General features: G+C 40.8%; 2 protein-coding genes and 1 non-coding gene across 3 annotated transcripts in view; all 3 read right to left on the bottom strand.

Annotated features, from left to right (window-relative positions):
* rnf19a (ring finger protein 19A, RBR E3 ubiquitin protein ligase) overlaps nt 1–2,592 on the bottom strand; it is a 45,138-nt gene extending 42,546 nt beyond the window's left edge. Inside the window, exon 1 of the mRNA XM_057354457.1 lies at nt 2,422–2,592. Within this exon, the coding sequence (XP_057210440.1) occupies nt 2,422–2,452 (31 nt within the window). The 5' untranslated portion in view covers nt 2,453–2,592. The remainder of the gene's footprint in view (nt 1–2,421) is intronic.
* Nucleotides 2,593–9,772: 7,180 nt separating this feature from the next.
* pabpc1b (poly A binding protein, cytoplasmic 1 b) overlaps nt 9,773–18,035 on the bottom strand; it is a 17,639-nt gene continuing 9,376 nt past the window's right edge. Inside the window, exons 3-15 of the mRNA XM_057354306.1 lie at nt 15,004–15,119; nt 14,633–14,772; nt 14,450–14,544; nt 14,104–14,241; nt 13,122–13,217; nt 12,572–12,844; nt 12,398–12,488; nt 12,197–12,307; nt 11,950–12,098; nt 11,782–11,866; nt 11,577–11,707; nt 11,285–11,383; nt 9,773–10,158 (exon numbers count right to left, since the gene is read on the bottom strand). Coding sequence (XP_057210289.1) covers nt 11,291–11,383; nt 11,577–11,707; nt 11,782–11,866; nt 11,950–12,098; nt 12,197–12,307; nt 12,398–12,488; nt 12,572–12,844; nt 13,122–13,217; nt 14,104–14,241; nt 14,450–14,544; nt 14,633–14,772; nt 15,004–15,119 — 1,518 coding nt within the window. The 3' untranslated portion in view covers nt 9,773–10,158; nt 11,285–11,290. The remainder of the gene's footprint in view (nt 10,159–11,284; nt 11,384–11,576; nt 11,708–11,781; nt 11,867–11,949; nt 12,099–12,196; nt 12,308–12,397; nt 12,489–12,571; nt 12,845–13,121; nt 13,218–14,103; nt 14,242–14,449; nt 14,545–14,632; nt 14,773–15,003; nt 15,120–18,035) is intronic.
* Nucleotides 13,949–14,081, bottom strand: LOC130567557 (small nucleolar RNA SNORA5). Its single transcript, XR_008964606.1, has one exon. It is a non-coding gene; the product is annotated as a small nucleolar RNA SNORA5 (small nucleolar RNA).

Raw genomic sequence — 18,035 nt, 5'->3', positions numbered from 1 at the left:
GCTTATTAGGGCCTTATTGCTATGGCAGTTTATTCCCCGTGGTATCGAAAATGGTATCGAACATTGATATTTTTTTAGGTATTGAATCGAAGTTAGAAATTCCAGTATCGTGACAACACTATTTTATTGATGCGTAGCTTGTCCTTGAAGAACGGCTCTGAGATCAGTAGAAATGCTGCTCGATCTAAAAGCAGTGCGAGTTTGAGTCGCTTATAACGTGCATTTGAAAAAGCAACACCTGTCAAACATGATCATTATAAATATACTTTATTATCATAAAAATACCTGAGGAGGCTTGAGGATCGGTGATAAAAACATGTCCTTAGGCATTTCCTACTACTACGTGTGTAATGGTCTTCTTCTGCAGTGTGTATTTGGAGTTTCTGCACGAGAGCGCCCTCTGGCTTTCGGATGCAGCAGCATTTTACCGTACTCCACTCACAAGTTGTGCATAAATCACGTGATATATATTTTCGGTTAACCGGGCATATGTCTAATTGCAATATATTCTAGTGTAATATCTATCGTATCGCAAGGCCCATGCCAATACACAGCCCTAGAAACCATGTTCATGGTTAAAAAAAGCCTAAGCCACGCGTGTGCATTGCAAGCTCTCTTGCATGAAGAAATGCGCAATGCGCGTTTGTAATATTGATTTGCTATCGCCGATAGGTCTGAGGATCGTCGATACACGATAGTATCGTCTATCGGAACAACCCTACTACAGACCTCACCAAACCTTCCAAGTTCAAGGCAAAGCTGGCCCAAAACGAACACAAAGTCTTGATAGCCAACTGATTGCAGGGCCCTTCCAGTCTGAATAAAGCATTCATTGTTCTCCAACTAGTCAGAGACAACAAGCTCAAGACTTTAAGGTCAACAACAAAATCAAGGGAATTAATTAACAAGGTCTAAACTTTAGACCTCTCCTAAAACATTTCATCATACCCTGAAAACAGAACTTGGTAAAATTGAGAAATCTGCTTCATGTGCAATCATCTGACTTGCCAAAACTGTTGTAATAACTCAAGGCAGAATGAGGTCATACAGATATTCCAATTCTGAGGAAAGCACCCTACATGTATCCCTTTCAATTAATTGACCTGCTTGCATTATACAAGGCTGAGTATCTGAAGTATTGCAAAGGATACTGTTAACAAAGCACATGAAAAAGTTTGCCTCTTCATAAAAACAAACCAAGTTCAGCAAACCACAATAAAAAGAAATATCACTAGTCTTGTTACAAATTCATTCATAACAGTTGACATTTCAAACAAACTTTCAGGTAAAATGTAAGAGGGGAGAGTAACTCTCTATGACAGAAATGTAATCACCATTCTGTTTCTCCATTTTGCTTTCAGATCAAAACCAGACTACACTGACAGTAGTAGACACTGAAAATAAGCCGCTTCCATGCAGGATTTAGATCAAATGCTGATCCTCTATTTAACCACGGTGTCAGAGTGGTAAAAAAAAACAGATATATGCCTAATTCTAACTGGTAATGGTCTTTACTGACGTGGGTGAACAGGTTGATACAGCAAACGCCCACAACTCACATTCATAACTTTATCTAACACCTCTGATAGTGGCCAAGACAAATGCGTCAAAGCGGGTTCTGAACCAACATTTACATTAGCCACAAGTCAACAGCTCTCTGAACCAACAAACCACAGTTTCCATCGCTCCAATTTTAGCCAATAGTCTGACCCTTAAATAACTCCAAAATACAATACAAAATGAAATGATATCAAGAATACTAATTTCTCCTAAACTGACTTGAGTTTCATTAAGTCTTGTTCAGACAGGTTAGTCAGAGCAGGAAACATTTATGGCACTATATCTAACAACAACAACCTGTTTACAATACATCTGTGATAATATCTGACTGAAACAGCTTTAGCACAATGACTAACGTTACTCTGACTTATTAGATGACCCATAACTATTCGGACAGATCAGGCGAGCTAACTATTATAAAACAAGCCACTAAGCCAACAACAATGGTTTGGAAAACACATGTATAAAGGAGATAAAAGATTGTGACATTTACCTTAGGTCATAAAACTAGGTAAATGTTTTACCTTAACACACTTCCTGGTTAGGAAGGTGTGAATTTAAACTGATCAAACAGAAACAAATGGACAATGGCTGCATGCCTACGGTAGCTCCATCTAATGTCGGACCCTCCACAGGCCCTTTAAACCCATTTCACAACACTACATGGCAGCTGGTGGCTATAAAAAAAGAACAGATTGATATTTGTCGAAGAAGGACAAATACGGGGTTCGTCTTTGCTCAATAAACTCGTGAATGTGTGCTTTCACGTTCGCGAGCCGAGCGAATGTGAAAGCGAACGCACGACCGTTAGCCAAACCACCAAACTAGCCGTTTATAACATGAAATAAAACAACAACTGACCTTTCAAGTCATCAACGTAAAGGCATTTCATTCCAGGTAACAAATGAAGGCAAAAAAACTCCGAGTGTTGAATAGAAGAAGGTTACTTTATGGAGTTGTTTTGTCGGGTTGAAGTCGGGCCGTCCTGTGCCCCGTCGTCCGCTCGCTTGCTCTGACTCACTGGCATCCGTCTCGCTCTCGTCTCACATAGCTGTTCAAACTCAAATCTCGCGAGAATGACCGAGTCTGCCACAAAACGTCCGCCACGACGCAATTACTTTTAAAACAAAAATACAAAATATTTACCTCCTTTTTAATTACATTGGAAACTTCACAAAAGTATGAAAAATTATAAAAAAGGAGAAGCATGAATGTAAAAATCAGTTAGTAGCTACCAAATTAATACATGTTTTCAAAAATAGAAATGAAAGGTTTCATGCACGATACTGTTTTTGTTGGGGGAAGGCAGCAAAATGTTTCTGCTAACCATGAAATATGATAATATGAGATAATAATGAGCCTACTGTGTGAATGCATAAATCTGTATGAATAAAGTTGTCCGTATGGCAGAATGTTGACATGTATTTTGGGTATTTATGGTATTTTATTTATAGAAGGTACAAAAAATGTTTGCATTTTCACAATTAGTGATATACTTACATTGTCCTCTTCCTGTAAATTGTCTGGTTTAAAGTTTCAGCCATTTTATGTAAAGCAGTAGCCTAGTGTTAGTTTGTATAACAAAAAGAATTTCCCAAATTGACCGTTCCAAAACAAAGCATCTGTGAAATATGCCAGAAGACAGCCATTTTCCGGCAATGTCTTGCGTCACGTCAAGGAATGCGCCCAGGGAGTGTTTTTCAACGCACACACCCAGCTACTCACACTAACAAAAGCACTTTACAAAACAATCAAAGCCCCATTTGCATGTCTTTGCTTGATACATTACAACCCGTATGCAAATGCAAGTGTTCTTAACAGAGCCATTTTTATTCAAATTTAAGAGAGACTAGAGGAAACAGCTTTATATTGTACAGTATCATGTTTAATGCAATATACACACTGTACCTTCTATAAAACAGTGGTGTCTGAAAGAATGTCCAGCAAAAAAGGCATACATCACTATGACAATTAACACATGGACGTAAAAATGAACCCAGTCAGGTTTTGACCCGTCAAGGTTAAACATGTTAGAAATGAGGGCTATATTGTAGTGGAAAGGTTAATTAATAGTCATTATAAATTCACAATATGTTTTAGCACAAAAATAGAACCTATGTTAGGATGTAGGAAAGTGTCCCAGTTGGGTCATTAAGGTCAGCTCCTACATCAGCTCCTACATCAGTACATCAGTGTTCCTGGCTGTGAGGAACATCTGTAAACAAAATCATTTGTGTCATACGAGTCCATTTGGGCCATAATATGATTTAGCATGAACCAGAATCAATGATAAATGATTTACATGAATCAATAGAGAGATTCTGTTCTGTCTAAAGAGGGTTGCCTGAGTTTCGCTGTGTATATTGACAAAAGCATGCAGTGAATGACCACATGCATGATCTTGTGAGTTAGTTTGCCTTTTAAAACATGAATATGTAGTGTTTATGCTTCAAAGATTGTTGAATGGATTTACGTCTTAAAGAATAATAAAATGGAACGAGTATTTTGCTATGAATTCTATGTATGCACTTCTGCGTATATGCATTTCAGTGATATATTATGTAACTCTGCAGGCAAGCAAAGACTTATCATTAAAAGAAGACTGTACGAGTCACAACCTTCAAGATGCAGTTGTTTTTGAAAAATCTTTTTTTTTTTATTGAAGTTTGACTTTTTTGTTTAGAGTAAAACGTGCTTATTCGTCCTAAAAATTATGTTCCAGAACGATCTCGAGATTCATTCTGCTAGTCATGTTTATGTTCTTTGGTTGGACATTCTGTTTAACAATCTACCTGACTTTGCTCAAGGTATCTGTAACAGCAGGGCCGTAATGGGCATGTTTAGTCATGTGCACCGGGTAATGACCAGCTCGTTCTATTGCCCCGTGCATAGCAACCGGTGTCAATGGAGATCATCTGAGAGCAAAGTGTTCTGTGTCCCATCACTGCTACAAGCCCTCTCCTTACAAGAAACAATGCTGTTTGTGTCTTTATGCACACCTGAGTAGACAGGCTCAACCGAACAATTAAGACTATGTTTAATTTTAGAGTCCAAACAGTAGAATCAATTATATTGGAGTGATAGTAAACCCATCAAAACTACGCGAAAACGCAAATGGACCAAGTACGTTGTGAAATCAATGCATCTTTAAAGACCCTCTTTGTCTAGAATGAGCAAAAATGTACTCTTGACATGTTGTCAGGCAGCTTCTTAAGGTCTCACCCTGAGATGCTTTCAAAAGTTAATGAAGGAGTTTCCATCTGTTCTGGGCTCATATTGGCTGCTTTTCTTTATTATTCCATTCAAGTCATCCATTATAATTTTAGCTTTGTAATGAAAGAAATCAGTGTTTAAACAGTTTTATAAACAAACAAGAAAAAAAGATCTTAAATGATGTTTTATATTCTTACCTTTACACGCTCGGTAGACCTTTGGGTTGCAGCGTATTCAGAGTATACATTAATCAGTAGGTGTGTTTTTTAGAAATCAAACCCGCGACATTCGTGTTAGTGCCATGTTCTACCAGCTGAGCTGCGGGAACATTTCTGATGCTAGGAGGCATTTCATGGAACAGCTGCTCAGACAACATGTTATGCTCACCTGGTTGGGAGGGAAAAGCAGCAGGTAATTGTAATGACTAGCCCTAAGAGAGTTGTTAAGGGTGAACGCACTCAAGTGTAAGCAGCCAGTTGTGGCCAAGTAGAGACAAATATGCACCATTAGTCTGAGCTTCATGGAAACAAGCCAGAAAATAAATGACGTCATATGAATACAGTCCTATTATGCACTAAAAAAAGCATCGGTATTACAGTTGCTTATACTTTGGGTTATTTTATTATTACATAAATGACACAACAAATTACATGGTTTATTGAACAAAGATGTAATATTATTCGAAAATGATTGGAATTGTGATAATTGTCTGGTAGACAATAAAAGCACATTTGACGTTGAAGGAGGCAACGTGGCTCTTTTGACCTGGAAATCATCCAACATACTAGCAACCTGAAAAACTATGATCAGTTCATCCCTATTGTAATGTCCTCATATACAGTTTTGCATCATGTTAACACACAGCAAGTTTCTCAATACACTTGATTTACATTATGGCAACACCAGTATAAGTCTTGTAACCGCAAACTGTATCTCTCAGTAAGCGCTGCTACACCAGTGAGGGTTCTGAACCAAACAGAGTTTCCTGCTAACTGAGTAGTGATAAAAACATGCAAGATCAATGGCAGACAGTGATATCTTGTGAATTTGTTTGTCAGTCAGCAGCATTTGACTGACACAGCTTTTGTTCCTCAAAAGCAATGTTCAGAATGGAATACTAGCATACTATCCGTTTAAAAAATGGTCTGTGAAACATTATAAAATGATATAAAGCTACAAAAAATCAAAGACCTCATTAAGTTGCATATCTAATTCATAGAGTGCCATACTTTGACATTTGAATCAACTTGTTTTGTAAAAATGTTGCAAACAATTTAAGACCATGTTGTATATTATTCCCATGCAGTACGCAAATGGTTGGCGACTGATATGTTAACACTTGTTTCAGTACCTCTTCGTTCATGATAAATGCACACACCTGTAACTCACCAAACATTCTTGTGTTACAGGTGGTAACAGCATATTGATAAAACTTTCCTATTACCTCAAGTCAAGAGTAAATTGAGAATATAGTTGGGTGAAGGGCTGTCACAATTATTAAATAATCGTGTCATCGCAGTTATTTGATAAAATCGCAAATATTTCAGAAAACTGCAATTATTATATCCGCAGATCCTTAAAAAACAAGGGTGATGGCTTTCCTGTAGCTCAGCGGTAAGAGCATGGCGTTAGCAATGCCAAGGTCATGGGTTCACATACTCATAAACAATTAGTATAACGCAATGTAAGTCACTTTGGGATAAAAGGTGTCTGCCAAATGCGTAAATATAAATGTAAATGTATGTAAATGGGTTATTATCTGCACTCAATCTTATGTTTGAATGACATTTCTTCTTGTACAAAGTCTTGTACAAGCAGGCTAGGAACACATTGACAAAGGAGATCAGAGTGGCTAAGAGAAACTACTCTAAAAAGTTGGAAAACCGGTTTTCAGCCAACGACCCTGCGTCTGTGTGGAAAGGCCTTAAAGACATCACCAACTACAAGCCACCATCCCCCAATTTTGCAGGCAATCAACACCTGGTCAATGATCTGAATGACTTTTACTGCAGATTTGAAAATGCTAACTTTACACCTCACACCAACTCTGACATTCTCTCAACACCTATAACCTTCAGTCACCCCACCTCCTGCACTTCAGATCAGTGAAGAGGATGTGTGCCGAATCTTTAGGAAACAAAAGACAAGAAAAGCACCAGGCCCAGATGGTATCTCCCCAGCCTGTCTTAAAAGCTGTGCTATTCAACTGGCCTTCATCTTCTCACAGATCTTCAACAGATCACTGGAGCTGTGCACAGTTCCTTCCTGTTTCAAGCGCTCCACCCTAATCCCCATCCCAAAGAAACCCAAAATCACAGGACTGAATGACTACAGACCCGTCGCTCTCACATCTGTGGTCATGAAGTCATTCGAGAGACTGGTACTGGCTTATCTGAAGGACATCACAGAACCCTTACTGGACCCCCTGCAGTTTGCCTACAGAGCAAACAGGTCTGTTGAGGATGCAGTTAACATGGGGCTGCATTTTGTCCTGAAACATCTGGATAGACCAGGGACCTATGTGAGGATCCTGTTTGTGGACTTCAGCTCCGCTTTCAACACCATCATCCCATCACTGCTCCAGACAAAGTTAACCCAGCTATCTGTTCCTGGCTCTATCTGTCAGTAGATCACCAGCTTTCTGACAGACAGGCAGCAGTTAGTGAGAATGGGGAAACTCACATCCAGCACCCGCACAATCAGCACTGGCGCCCTCCAGGGGTGCGTTCTCTCCCCACTGCTCTTCTCTCTGTACACAAATGACTGCACTGCCCAGGACCCTTCTGTCAGACTTCTGAAGTTCGCAGACGACACCACACTCATTGGCCTCATCCAGGATGGTGATGAGTCTGCATACAGACAGGAGGCTGAGCAGCTGGCTGTCTGGTGAAGTCATAACAACTTGGAGCTGAACACGCTTAAAACAGTGGAGATGACTGTGGACTTCAGGAGAAACCCCCCTGCACTCCCCCCTCTCACCATCATGAACAGCACTGTGGCAGCAGTGGAGTCATTCAGGTTCCTGGGCACCACCATCTCTCAGAACCTGAAGTGGGACAATCACATTGGCTCCATTGCTAAAAAAGCCCAGCAAAGGTTGTACTTCTTACATCAGCTGATGAAGTTCAACCTACCACAAACTCTATTAAAACAGTTTTACTCAGCAGTCTGTCCTCTGCACATCCATCACTGTCTGGTTTGGCTCAGCCACAAAGTCAGACATCAGAAGACTACAGAGGACGGTTCGGACTGCTGAGAAGATCATTGGTGCTCCCATGCCCACCCTCCAAGAACTGTATACATCCAGAGTGAGGAAAAGGGCTCAGAAAATCACCCTGGACCTCTCACATCCAAGCCATCAGCTCTTCACAATGCTGCCGTCTGGTCGGCGCTACAGAGCACTGAGCACCAAAACAACCAGACACAAAAGCAGCTTCTTCCCTCAGGCCATCTACCTCTTGAACAGTTAAATGTTTTTAAACACCATGCAATTAATAACTCTGTGCAATAATAATTAAGTGCAATATTAATTATATCTTCCAGATAATACACTATCTATTTTTTATACAACTTTTCTGTAAATTATATTTCATTCATTCTGCTGTATATAGCACATACTTTGTACTACAATAGTCTATTCTTATTTTTTACTTGTACATATTTACATACTGTAAATACATAGCTTTACTCTCTATATCTTTATCTTATGTTTATTGTATTGTATTTCTTAATTTTTTATACCCATAGGCCCTTATTTAAATCATTGTGTACTGTATTATATTGTGTTATGGTCTCTGTGTACTGTTGTTGCTGTTTCTGTGTTCTGGACGCTCCTGTCACCAAAACAAATTCCTTGTATGTGCAAACATACTTGGCAATAAAGCTCTTTCTGATTCATTATTTGAGTTGTATCAGATTTGTATTTTTTGATTCCAGATTTGCCTCATCTACACAGCAAGACAACATCATCCTCATCTCAGTTTTTTCAGGTCACTCTACAGGGAAAGTTACTAGTTATTTACAGAATTTTCACATTTCTTAATGTATCTATATTTTATTCATTTAATAAATTAATTGTAATTAATCGTTATAAAGGTCAAAGCCTTTAAACAGACAATTAATAGGCATAATCGTAATTATTTAATAGACAATTAATCGTCAGCCAAATTTCATAACCGTGACAGCCCTAGTTGGGTGGAATTTGCATTAGACCTGCTCGAGTATTCATTAGTTCCTATTGTGACATTGTTTTAATGTATTAAAGAAATGTGTTGCTATCCTTCATTACCTTCAAGCTGTTGCAAACTTATAAGACGTTCCTCTATATAACACGTTAGAAGGTGATTTCAGAATTCATTAAAACTTTCAAGCTCTAAAAATGTACATTGGTAGTGCTTCACGTAGTAATTCACTTGATCACTTATATTTTATGCAGTATTATATGGGGACACATCATAATTCCTTGGCTTCTGAGTCATGACATTGGTTCATGAAATGCAATAAAAAAGTTTAAAATTAGGCAACACGTTCAATAAGCCAAAGGTTTTCCAATCATGCCTGAACTAAGACCATGGAAGCAAAAGTTGTTTTACTTGTATTTTGGCCCAACTATCACTGGTATAACTGGACATTTTTATAGAAAATACTTTCTGCTCAGCTTCTGTATTCATGACAAGCTTTCTGAACTTTAAACATTCTTAGACATAAACTTGAAGTTCTTGAATCAAGTGCCTTAAAGAAGTGCTTTATACAGTACAGGTTGCTGCCCCCAATGCACCAGTTGTTGTAAAACACCAACCAGTGATTCAAAATATCTGTTGCAAACACCTGATCCCATCGAAACCCATCAAAAATACTTGTGCTGATAGAATTAACATAAAAGTGCGTTGCAAAAAAGTAGCGGAGCATTAGTTTCATTACCTTACTTGTCTGAAAACAACCACATGACTTTCCAAATGACTGGTTAAAGATATTCGACAGACATATAAAGACGCATTCACACATTTTAATAAGCTTTTATTTCAGCAAGCAAATGTTCAATAAAAGATAAATGTCACATTGCTGGTCAGTCAGTTCTTACCTCGCTTCCAAGAACATGACTTAGCCAGAATTTAAAAGCAATAAAACAAGGCAGGAATGCTTTAGGGCTGTTTTTTACTGTATACTGTGTCATTTTTTTAAACCCCAAACTTGTTTATTTTTCAGTTTTTCTTTTTTTATTCCTTTTTTAAATACCTTACTAGGCCTAGAAATCTCTCCTCCAGACCTGGCTCTTTCTAGTTTCTTTTTTTACACATAGTTTTAGATGTTTTGCGATGTTTTCTGCATTTTAGACTTTTTCTCTGTTTATTTTTCCTCCTGGTGAAGTTTCAAGGGTTCACACCCCTGTAAAACAGAAACGTTATGAATGAGCAGTTTTTAAGTAGCACAAACATCATAAGCAGAGTAAAACAAACATCAGAACCTTTAACATATGCATTCCTCTTAGAAAATGTAACACTTTTATGTTTAGGGTCATGTTAAAAGCTAACAATGTTAAAATAAACTTTGAAGTCATAGCCATTTTCCAGAATGAGATGTTGCAACGTCAGCAAACATTTTGGTGCTTGTGTGAAAAAAGCATAAAAGCTGTAAAATTACCTATATGTACATGTACAATATTAGGAAGGACTTATTTAAAGGGGTCATATGACGCGAACACGTGTTTTTCTGTGTCTTTGGTGTGTTATAAATTGCCCATGCATGTATTAGACATGTAAAATTGCAAAAACTAAAGTGTCGGAACAAAAGATGCATTCTATCTAAAAGCGAATGCTCACCCAGACCTGCCTGAAACGCCTCGTGTAACCACACCCCCACAAATCTACGTCAGTCGTGGTATGATTTGACTAAGATAGTCCAAATGTATAGGTAACTAAAGTGGGCGTTTGTTGCTTTGGAACCTGATGTTCCAAATATGGTAAGAGGCGTTACATTTCCGTCACACGCTTGCAGTATTCAACCAATCACTACACACTGGTTAATTGGCCAATCATAGCACACCTCGCTCTTCAGAGCGATGAGCTTCATAAAAAATCTGCGAGTTTCAGAGAGGCGGGGCAAAGAGGAGCACGGTACATGGTACACGGTACACGGTACAAACATGCACGGTATATGGAAAATGCAGCATTTTTGAACCTTAAATCGTGTATACACATTGTATTACATCTCTAAAACAAACGATAATATTTGTTTTAGCCGTGTCATATGACCCCTTTAAGTAATTTGCTATTGAGTCATTACTTAAAAACAAACCCACTTAACAACTGAAAATGAAAACACCAGAACCATGGTGTGTTTGCCTACATTCCCCACCATGTTTCACACTTGAACATCACATAGCGTCACACATTCTCATGTGTGAGTCATAGCAAAACAGAAAAAAATATTCTGGGAATACAGAAATATTACCGCAATTCGACAGGATGCATTTGTGCAAAGGGCTACTGATAACAACAGAAACACCTGTTACCTTGGCTTAAACGCTTGGCACACCAGCAGAGTTTGTAACGGTCTTCTGGACGGCTTCTTTAGCCTGGTGAGCCTGAAGCACAGCCACTGCCTCATCAACCTGTTGGCAAACGATCAACCACTTTTTAAAATACTTTCCATTTCCTTCAATTTATATAAACTACTAGTGATGCGTTGATCCAACATTTAGTAAAAATGGTATCGGCAGATACTCTGGGTTGCTATTGAAAATAAATTATATTTAATTCATAAACTTGTATGTTTTACAAGTACAATCAAACAGCAAGTTGTACCTTGGAGCGCAAAGACTCCGGAGACTCCAGCATGTGGAGAAGCTCAGAATTGTCTATTTCCAGAAGCATCCCAGTGATCTTTCCAGCCAGGCTGGGATGCATATTCTGGATTAGTGGGAAGAGGCGCTCACCTGGGAGAGGAAAAAACCCACATTACCTTTTTTTACTGGGCAAGGACACAATATCTTCTGAAATGAACCCTCACCCAGCATCTGCTTCTGCTCCTGTGGAGGAGCGGCGGCGAGCATGGAGGCGGTCAGTGGCTCCTGTCCTTGCACATGCACAGCAGGCTGAGATACAAATACATAAACACTAAATTAATATTCTGACCATTTAGACTCGATGGACTAAAGCCATTTACACAGATGCTCACCTGCTGCATAGTAACCTGAGACTGTGTGTTCATGTGCTGCTGAGGGTTGCGGACGGTGGGTGCGTATTTGTATTGAGGCACACCGCGCACGGGGGGCGCAGCTGCGGCTGCCGCTGCAGACGTGGGTCGTGGACCTATAGTCTGTGCAGCTACATAAAAGAAGAGGACATTTTTTTCATCAAATGAACACAAGAGTGATTTTTAATTCAAATAAACAGAAGTTAGGATGTAGGCTAAAGGGACTCACCAACGCGCTGAGCAGACATCATGCGGGGCACCTGGGAGGCAGGACGCATGGTACTGAAGGTCTGAGGTCTAGGGGCAGAGGGTCGCATAGTGCCCGGCATATTCTGGAAGTCTGGAATCATTGAGGTCAACAGTATAAATTTACACTTGGTTTTGATTGATAAAATTTACAAGCAGGGTAGAGATTTTCCCATTGACTTACGCTGAGGACGAACGCCCTGTGTGGCCCAGCGTGGGCTGGGTCTGAGCTGGGCAAGCTGGCTGGTAGGGTAATACGCAGCTCTGTTCTGGGCCTGTGAGGCAGGATCACAGTCAACTTAGCATACACAACCCGGATGTCACTTACTAAACCAACGACTGTTTTCAGCAATTTTACCTGTGGAATAGCAGCCATGAAGTATCCCGATGGAGGTGCGGGCTGGTAGGGGTTGATGACAGGGTTTGGCACTGCTCGGACACTGGCCATCCTCTGCATGTACTGGTTGGTAAGATGGGCCTGTCGTTCCTCTTTACGCTGAGCCAGAGCCACATACAACGGCTTGGTGGCCACAATACGTCCGTTCATCTCAGTCACTGCTTTAGTGGCTTCCTCAGGTGAAGAGAAACAGACGAAGCCAAAGCCTTTACTGCGACCGCCATCCATCATGACCTAACACAGAAGAGAGGGAGAGAGGATGTCAACTTGTTATCTTAGTCAATGTAAAAAACAGAGTTTGCAGAAACAGTGGCGGACTTCTTTCATCCTGAAACACTGAAAAAGAGGCTTTTTGACCAACACGTGGAGGCTGAAGGTCATTATACTTTTCATCACCAAACCATTTGGGTGAATTATGGCCAGATTCTAAAAAGCTTTCAACCTACCTACAACAAAACTTCAAAATAATGCCAAAACAGATACTAGATTTGCATATTGGCTCATTAAATACCTTGGCACTAGTGATTGTACCAAAGGGAGAGAATTCTTTACGAAGACGCTCATCATCTATGCCATCATCCAGGTTCTTTACATAGAGATTGACACCCTGTAAAGAGAGTACATTTACATTTACGCATTTGGCAGATGCTTTTATCCAAAGCGACTTACATTGCATTACACTATACATTGTATATGAGTATGTGCAATCCCCTGGGATCGAACCCATGACCTTGGCATTGGTAGTGCCATGCTATAACCACTGAGCCACAGGAAAGAGTAAATGGATCTAAATATATTACAAATGCAAACCTTTGACAAGCACATATACACCATGCATCTACATTTAACTCAAAACACCATGTATCTCCATTTATCTCAAAACACAAGAAAGTGTTTTGACACAAGAGTTTTAAAGGAAAAGTTCGCCTTCAAAATAAAAATTCTGCCATAAATGAAAAATTTAAAGAAAATATTTTGAAAAATGTTGGTAACCCATTGGTCCCCATGACTTCTCTAATGCAAGTCAATGCAAGTCAAAACCAGTGCAAGTCAATGGGGACCAATGGTTTTCTGTTACCAACATTTTTTAAATATCTTCTTCCGTGTTCTTCAGAAGAAAGAAAGTCATACAGGTTTGAAATGACAAGAGGGCCTGTAAATAATGACAACATTTTCATTTTGAAGGTGAATTATTCCTTTAATCAATCATATAAGCAGTTGTTTATGTAACAGAAACTCAAACAGCCATCTAAATTACGGATGTTTTCGTTTGCATACACAAGACACATGACCTTTCAGAAATGCAAAAATCCCAAATCAGATCCATCATTTAACAAACATAGTTCATAGTCTCTTCTATCCCCAGTATCAACACTGGAAGAATGTTGGGATTGTGGACTAATAATTCGATGCCACAGCCAATTTGGCCAGTATGGTTCACAAAGCAAGCACTAAATTTGACTTAGCTGCAGAAGTCACGAGTTTAACCTCACCTGATAACGAGTCATGCGGTCCTGCTTCATCTGTTCAAATTTGCGTTTGAGCTCAGTTTGGCGCTCTACCTTTTTCTGAGCGCGACCCACATATATGAGCTTCCCGTTCAGCTCTTTACCATTCATCTCATCCACAGCCTGATGGGATGAAAGTGTGAAAAGAGTAAAGTGACCATCAATAGTTGTTTTACACCTCTCCAAAACTCAAGAAATCACATTTGTAGATTGCAAGTATTGTTAGCTCATTAAAAGATGTTCAATGCTCTCTCATGTGTGTCACAATTTTTTTGAAACGTCTGCTAATTGACTAAAAGCAAATTCTCATAGAATGCAAAGGTAGACTAACCCTTTGGGCGTCTTCATGCCTCTCAAAACTGACAAAGCCAAAACCTCTAGATTTTCCGTTTTCATCTGTCATGACGCGGATACTCATAGCAGTACCTTATGCAATAGAATAAAATACAATAACATGTATAAACCTAAAGAATAATACAAATAGAGCTTAAATAAAGGTGCAGCAAAAACTTACCATATTTGCTGAAGATATCCTTGAGTTTATCATCATCCATATCTTCCCCAAAGTTTTTAATATACACATTGGTGAATTCTTTGGCTCTTGCGCCAAGCTCAGCCTCCCTCTCTTTGCGAGATTTGAAACGCCCTACAAACCTGATAGCAATGAATATAAAGAGGATTTAGTAGACGGCAACAGTCTGAATAACTGTGTAGAGGTACAATAATACTCCATAATTAAAACCCATGAAATGTCATGCACTAGTAAAAATTTGCTTTGACAGCTCTGTGTGGCCCAGTTCAAGCATGTTAGTTACCCACAACACCCCAAGTCGGTTAGCAATTACCCTTCCACACATTTATGACAAAGCTAAAAACCACACTTACACTTTTCTGTCATTCAGCAACATGCCATTCATTTTCTCGATAGCCCTTTCGGCAGCCTCCTGTGTCTCAAAGTGCACAAAGCCATACCCCTTTGAGCCATTCTCATCACAAACAACCTTGAAAAAGGACATCAGGAGCAAAAGTATAATGTCATTCACACACTGACCAGTTCAAAAGCAGTCAAATCTCCCACCATCAGACCTGCCAACCTTGAATGTTTTTTTATGTGGAGTACAATCAGTGTAACAGGACGGGACACCGTTTGAGGGGAAGGGGGTTCATATATTCTCAAATTTTAAACAAGGTTATGATAAAATTATTAGCCTAGCTAACTCGTAAAAATTCAAATATAGACAACAGGGCTGTAGTCAAGTCCACCTTTGTCGAGTCCAAGACCAGGGGACTCATTTATAACAGTTGCGTATGCACAAAACATACCCTGAAAGAGGCGTACTCCACTTCCTACGCAAAAGATGGGATTTATACTGAGGTTTCGGACATACTTTTCATGACTCATTTTTGCCTACTATATAGTATGGAAGTAGGCGATTTCGGACGCAGACTTAGTCATTTAGCAGATGCTTTTATCCAAAGCGATTTACAGAGAGAAGTGAGAAATATTTAACTTGACATGTTGTTCAAAAATCACTGTTACCACAAAAAAAAAAAACATTAAATCCGCATTATGCACGGTAACAATAATAAATAAAATAAAGCATAAGTAAAATGGAACTTTTATTTTTTAATGATCTCAGGGTTAATGTACCCATTGTCTGATTGTTATGACAAGGTGTTAGGAATTTAATCTGATCGTTGCAAGCATATAAATACTATGGTGACACTTGTGCATGTAGTACAACATGATGGATGCGCTGGCACTACTATAGAGGATTATGCAAATGGAACGCTTAGGAGGGAAAGAGTGTTTAGGGACCATGAAGATTTCCTGGCCCAGGATGATGACTGGTTAATAAGCCGATTCAGGTTTCTTAGAGCCATGCTCTTGGATCTGTGTGCTGAACTGGGCCCAACACTACAAAGGACAACCAGACGCCATCTGGTCTGCAGGATAAAAGGGAGAGAAAAGTTAGGGGAATGCAAGAGCGGCCCGCCACACAGGGCAGCCTTCAACTTGGTAAAGGCCTGCTGGCACTGCTCCGTCCACTGGACCGTATCGGGCACTTCCTTTTTAGTGAGATCAGTCAGCGGGTTGGTGAGCTCCGAATATTTAGGCACAAACCGTCTATAATATCCCGCCAACCCCAGGAACTGTCTCACCTCCTTTTTGGTCTTAGGCCTCGGGCAGGCTGCAATTGCTGCGGTCTTATCAATTTGGGGACGCACCTGCCCATGACCTAAGTGGAAGCCCAGATACTTGACCTCCACCCGCCCAATCGCACACTTCTTCGGATTAGCCGTGAGCCCGGCCTCCCTCAGCGACCTCAGGACCGCTCTCAAATGCTCCATATGCCGCTGCCAATCGTTACTATGGATAATGATATCGTCTAGGTAAGCAGCGGCATACGTCGCATGGGGTCGGAGGACACGGTCCATGAGGCGCTGGAAGGTAGCCGGGGCTCCAAACAATCCGAACGGAAGGGTTACAAATAGGTGTAATCCGAACGGCGTGGTGAAGGCTGTTTTTTCTTTGGATACTGGTGTTAGGGGGATCTGCCAGTACCCTTTTGTTAAGTCCAGCGTCTAATAAAAACGAGCCGAGCCCAGCCGGTCCAACAATTCGTCGACCCGGGGCATTGGGTAAGCGTTGAATTTCGACACTGAATTCACTTTGCGGTAGTCCACGCAGAACCTAACCGAGCCATCTGTTTTGGGAACCAAAACTATCGGGCTCGCCCAGTCACTGTTGGACTCTTCTATTACCCCCAAATCTAACATGGCCTCTAATTCTGCCTGAACAACCTTTTTTGTGTGTTCAGGTAAACGGTAGGCTCTACTACGCACCACTACCCCTGATTTGGTTTCGACATGGTGCCGTATGAGATTCGTTCGGCCTGGAAGGGGAGAAAACACATCGGCAAACTCCGCCTGTAGGCGGGCCAGGTCAGTGAGCTGTCAGGGTGAGAGGTGGTCTCCCCCCGGGGCCAGAGCAATGGAATGCGGTTTAACATTCGCTTCTGGCCCGAGATCCTCCTCTGCGGATACCACCGTCGCCAGCATCACTGCCTTGTCCTCGCTCCATTTTTTAAGGAGGTTGAGGTGGTAAATCTGACGTGCGCCTCCCCTATCTGTCCGAATAACCTCATAGTCGAGGTCCCCGACTTGCCGTGTGACCTCAAAGGGTCCTTGCCACTTCGCAAGTAATTTAGAGTTAGATGTCGGGAGCAATACAAGCACCTTCTCTCCCGGTGTGAATTTTCTCAGGTTAGAACCCCGATTATACAGACGGCTTTGTTTGTCCTGAGCCTGTAACAAATTCTCCATCGACAGCCGCCCCAGTGTCCAGAGTTTTGCTCTCAGGTCCAGGACATACTGAATTTCATTCTTACTGGAGGAATGAACGCCGTGCCTTGATCGGTGAGGATCTCGCGGGGATCCCCACCCGGGAGATGATCCGAAACAGGGCGTCCGCAACACTTTTCGCGGAAATGCTGCGGAGTGGCACTGCTTCGGGATATCGCGTTGCATAGTCCACCAGAACCAATGCAAAGCGATACCCCCGCGCAGATCGCTCTAATGGCCCAATGAGGTCCATGCCAATTCTCTCGAAGGGGACCTGCATCAACGGAAGAGGGCGCAAAGGCGCTTTTGGGGTGGCCGGTGGGTTTACCAACTGACATTCACGGCAACTCAACTCAACTCAACTTTATTTATATAGCGCTTTTACAATTTTCATTGTTACAAAGCAGCTGCACATGAGACACATTGACTACAAGCAAAACAATCAAAGTTGTACCTGCAAAAACAAGAAAAGGTTGAAACACAGAAGACAGACACACCCACACACAAAACACTCCACACACACAACACGCACACGCACCAACACACACAGACACAGAGACACACACACACAC

This window comes from Triplophysa rosa, linkage group LG16, assembly GCF_024868665.1.
Source record: "Triplophysa rosa linkage group LG16, Trosa_1v2, whole genome shotgun sequence".
In the NCBI taxonomy this organism is placed as follows: domain Eukaryota; kingdom Metazoa; phylum Chordata; class Actinopteri; order Cypriniformes; family Nemacheilidae; genus Triplophysa; species Triplophysa rosa.
The sequence above is the reverse complement of the archived record's forward strand: the minus strand, read 5'-3'. Positions and strand labels throughout refer to the sequence as shown.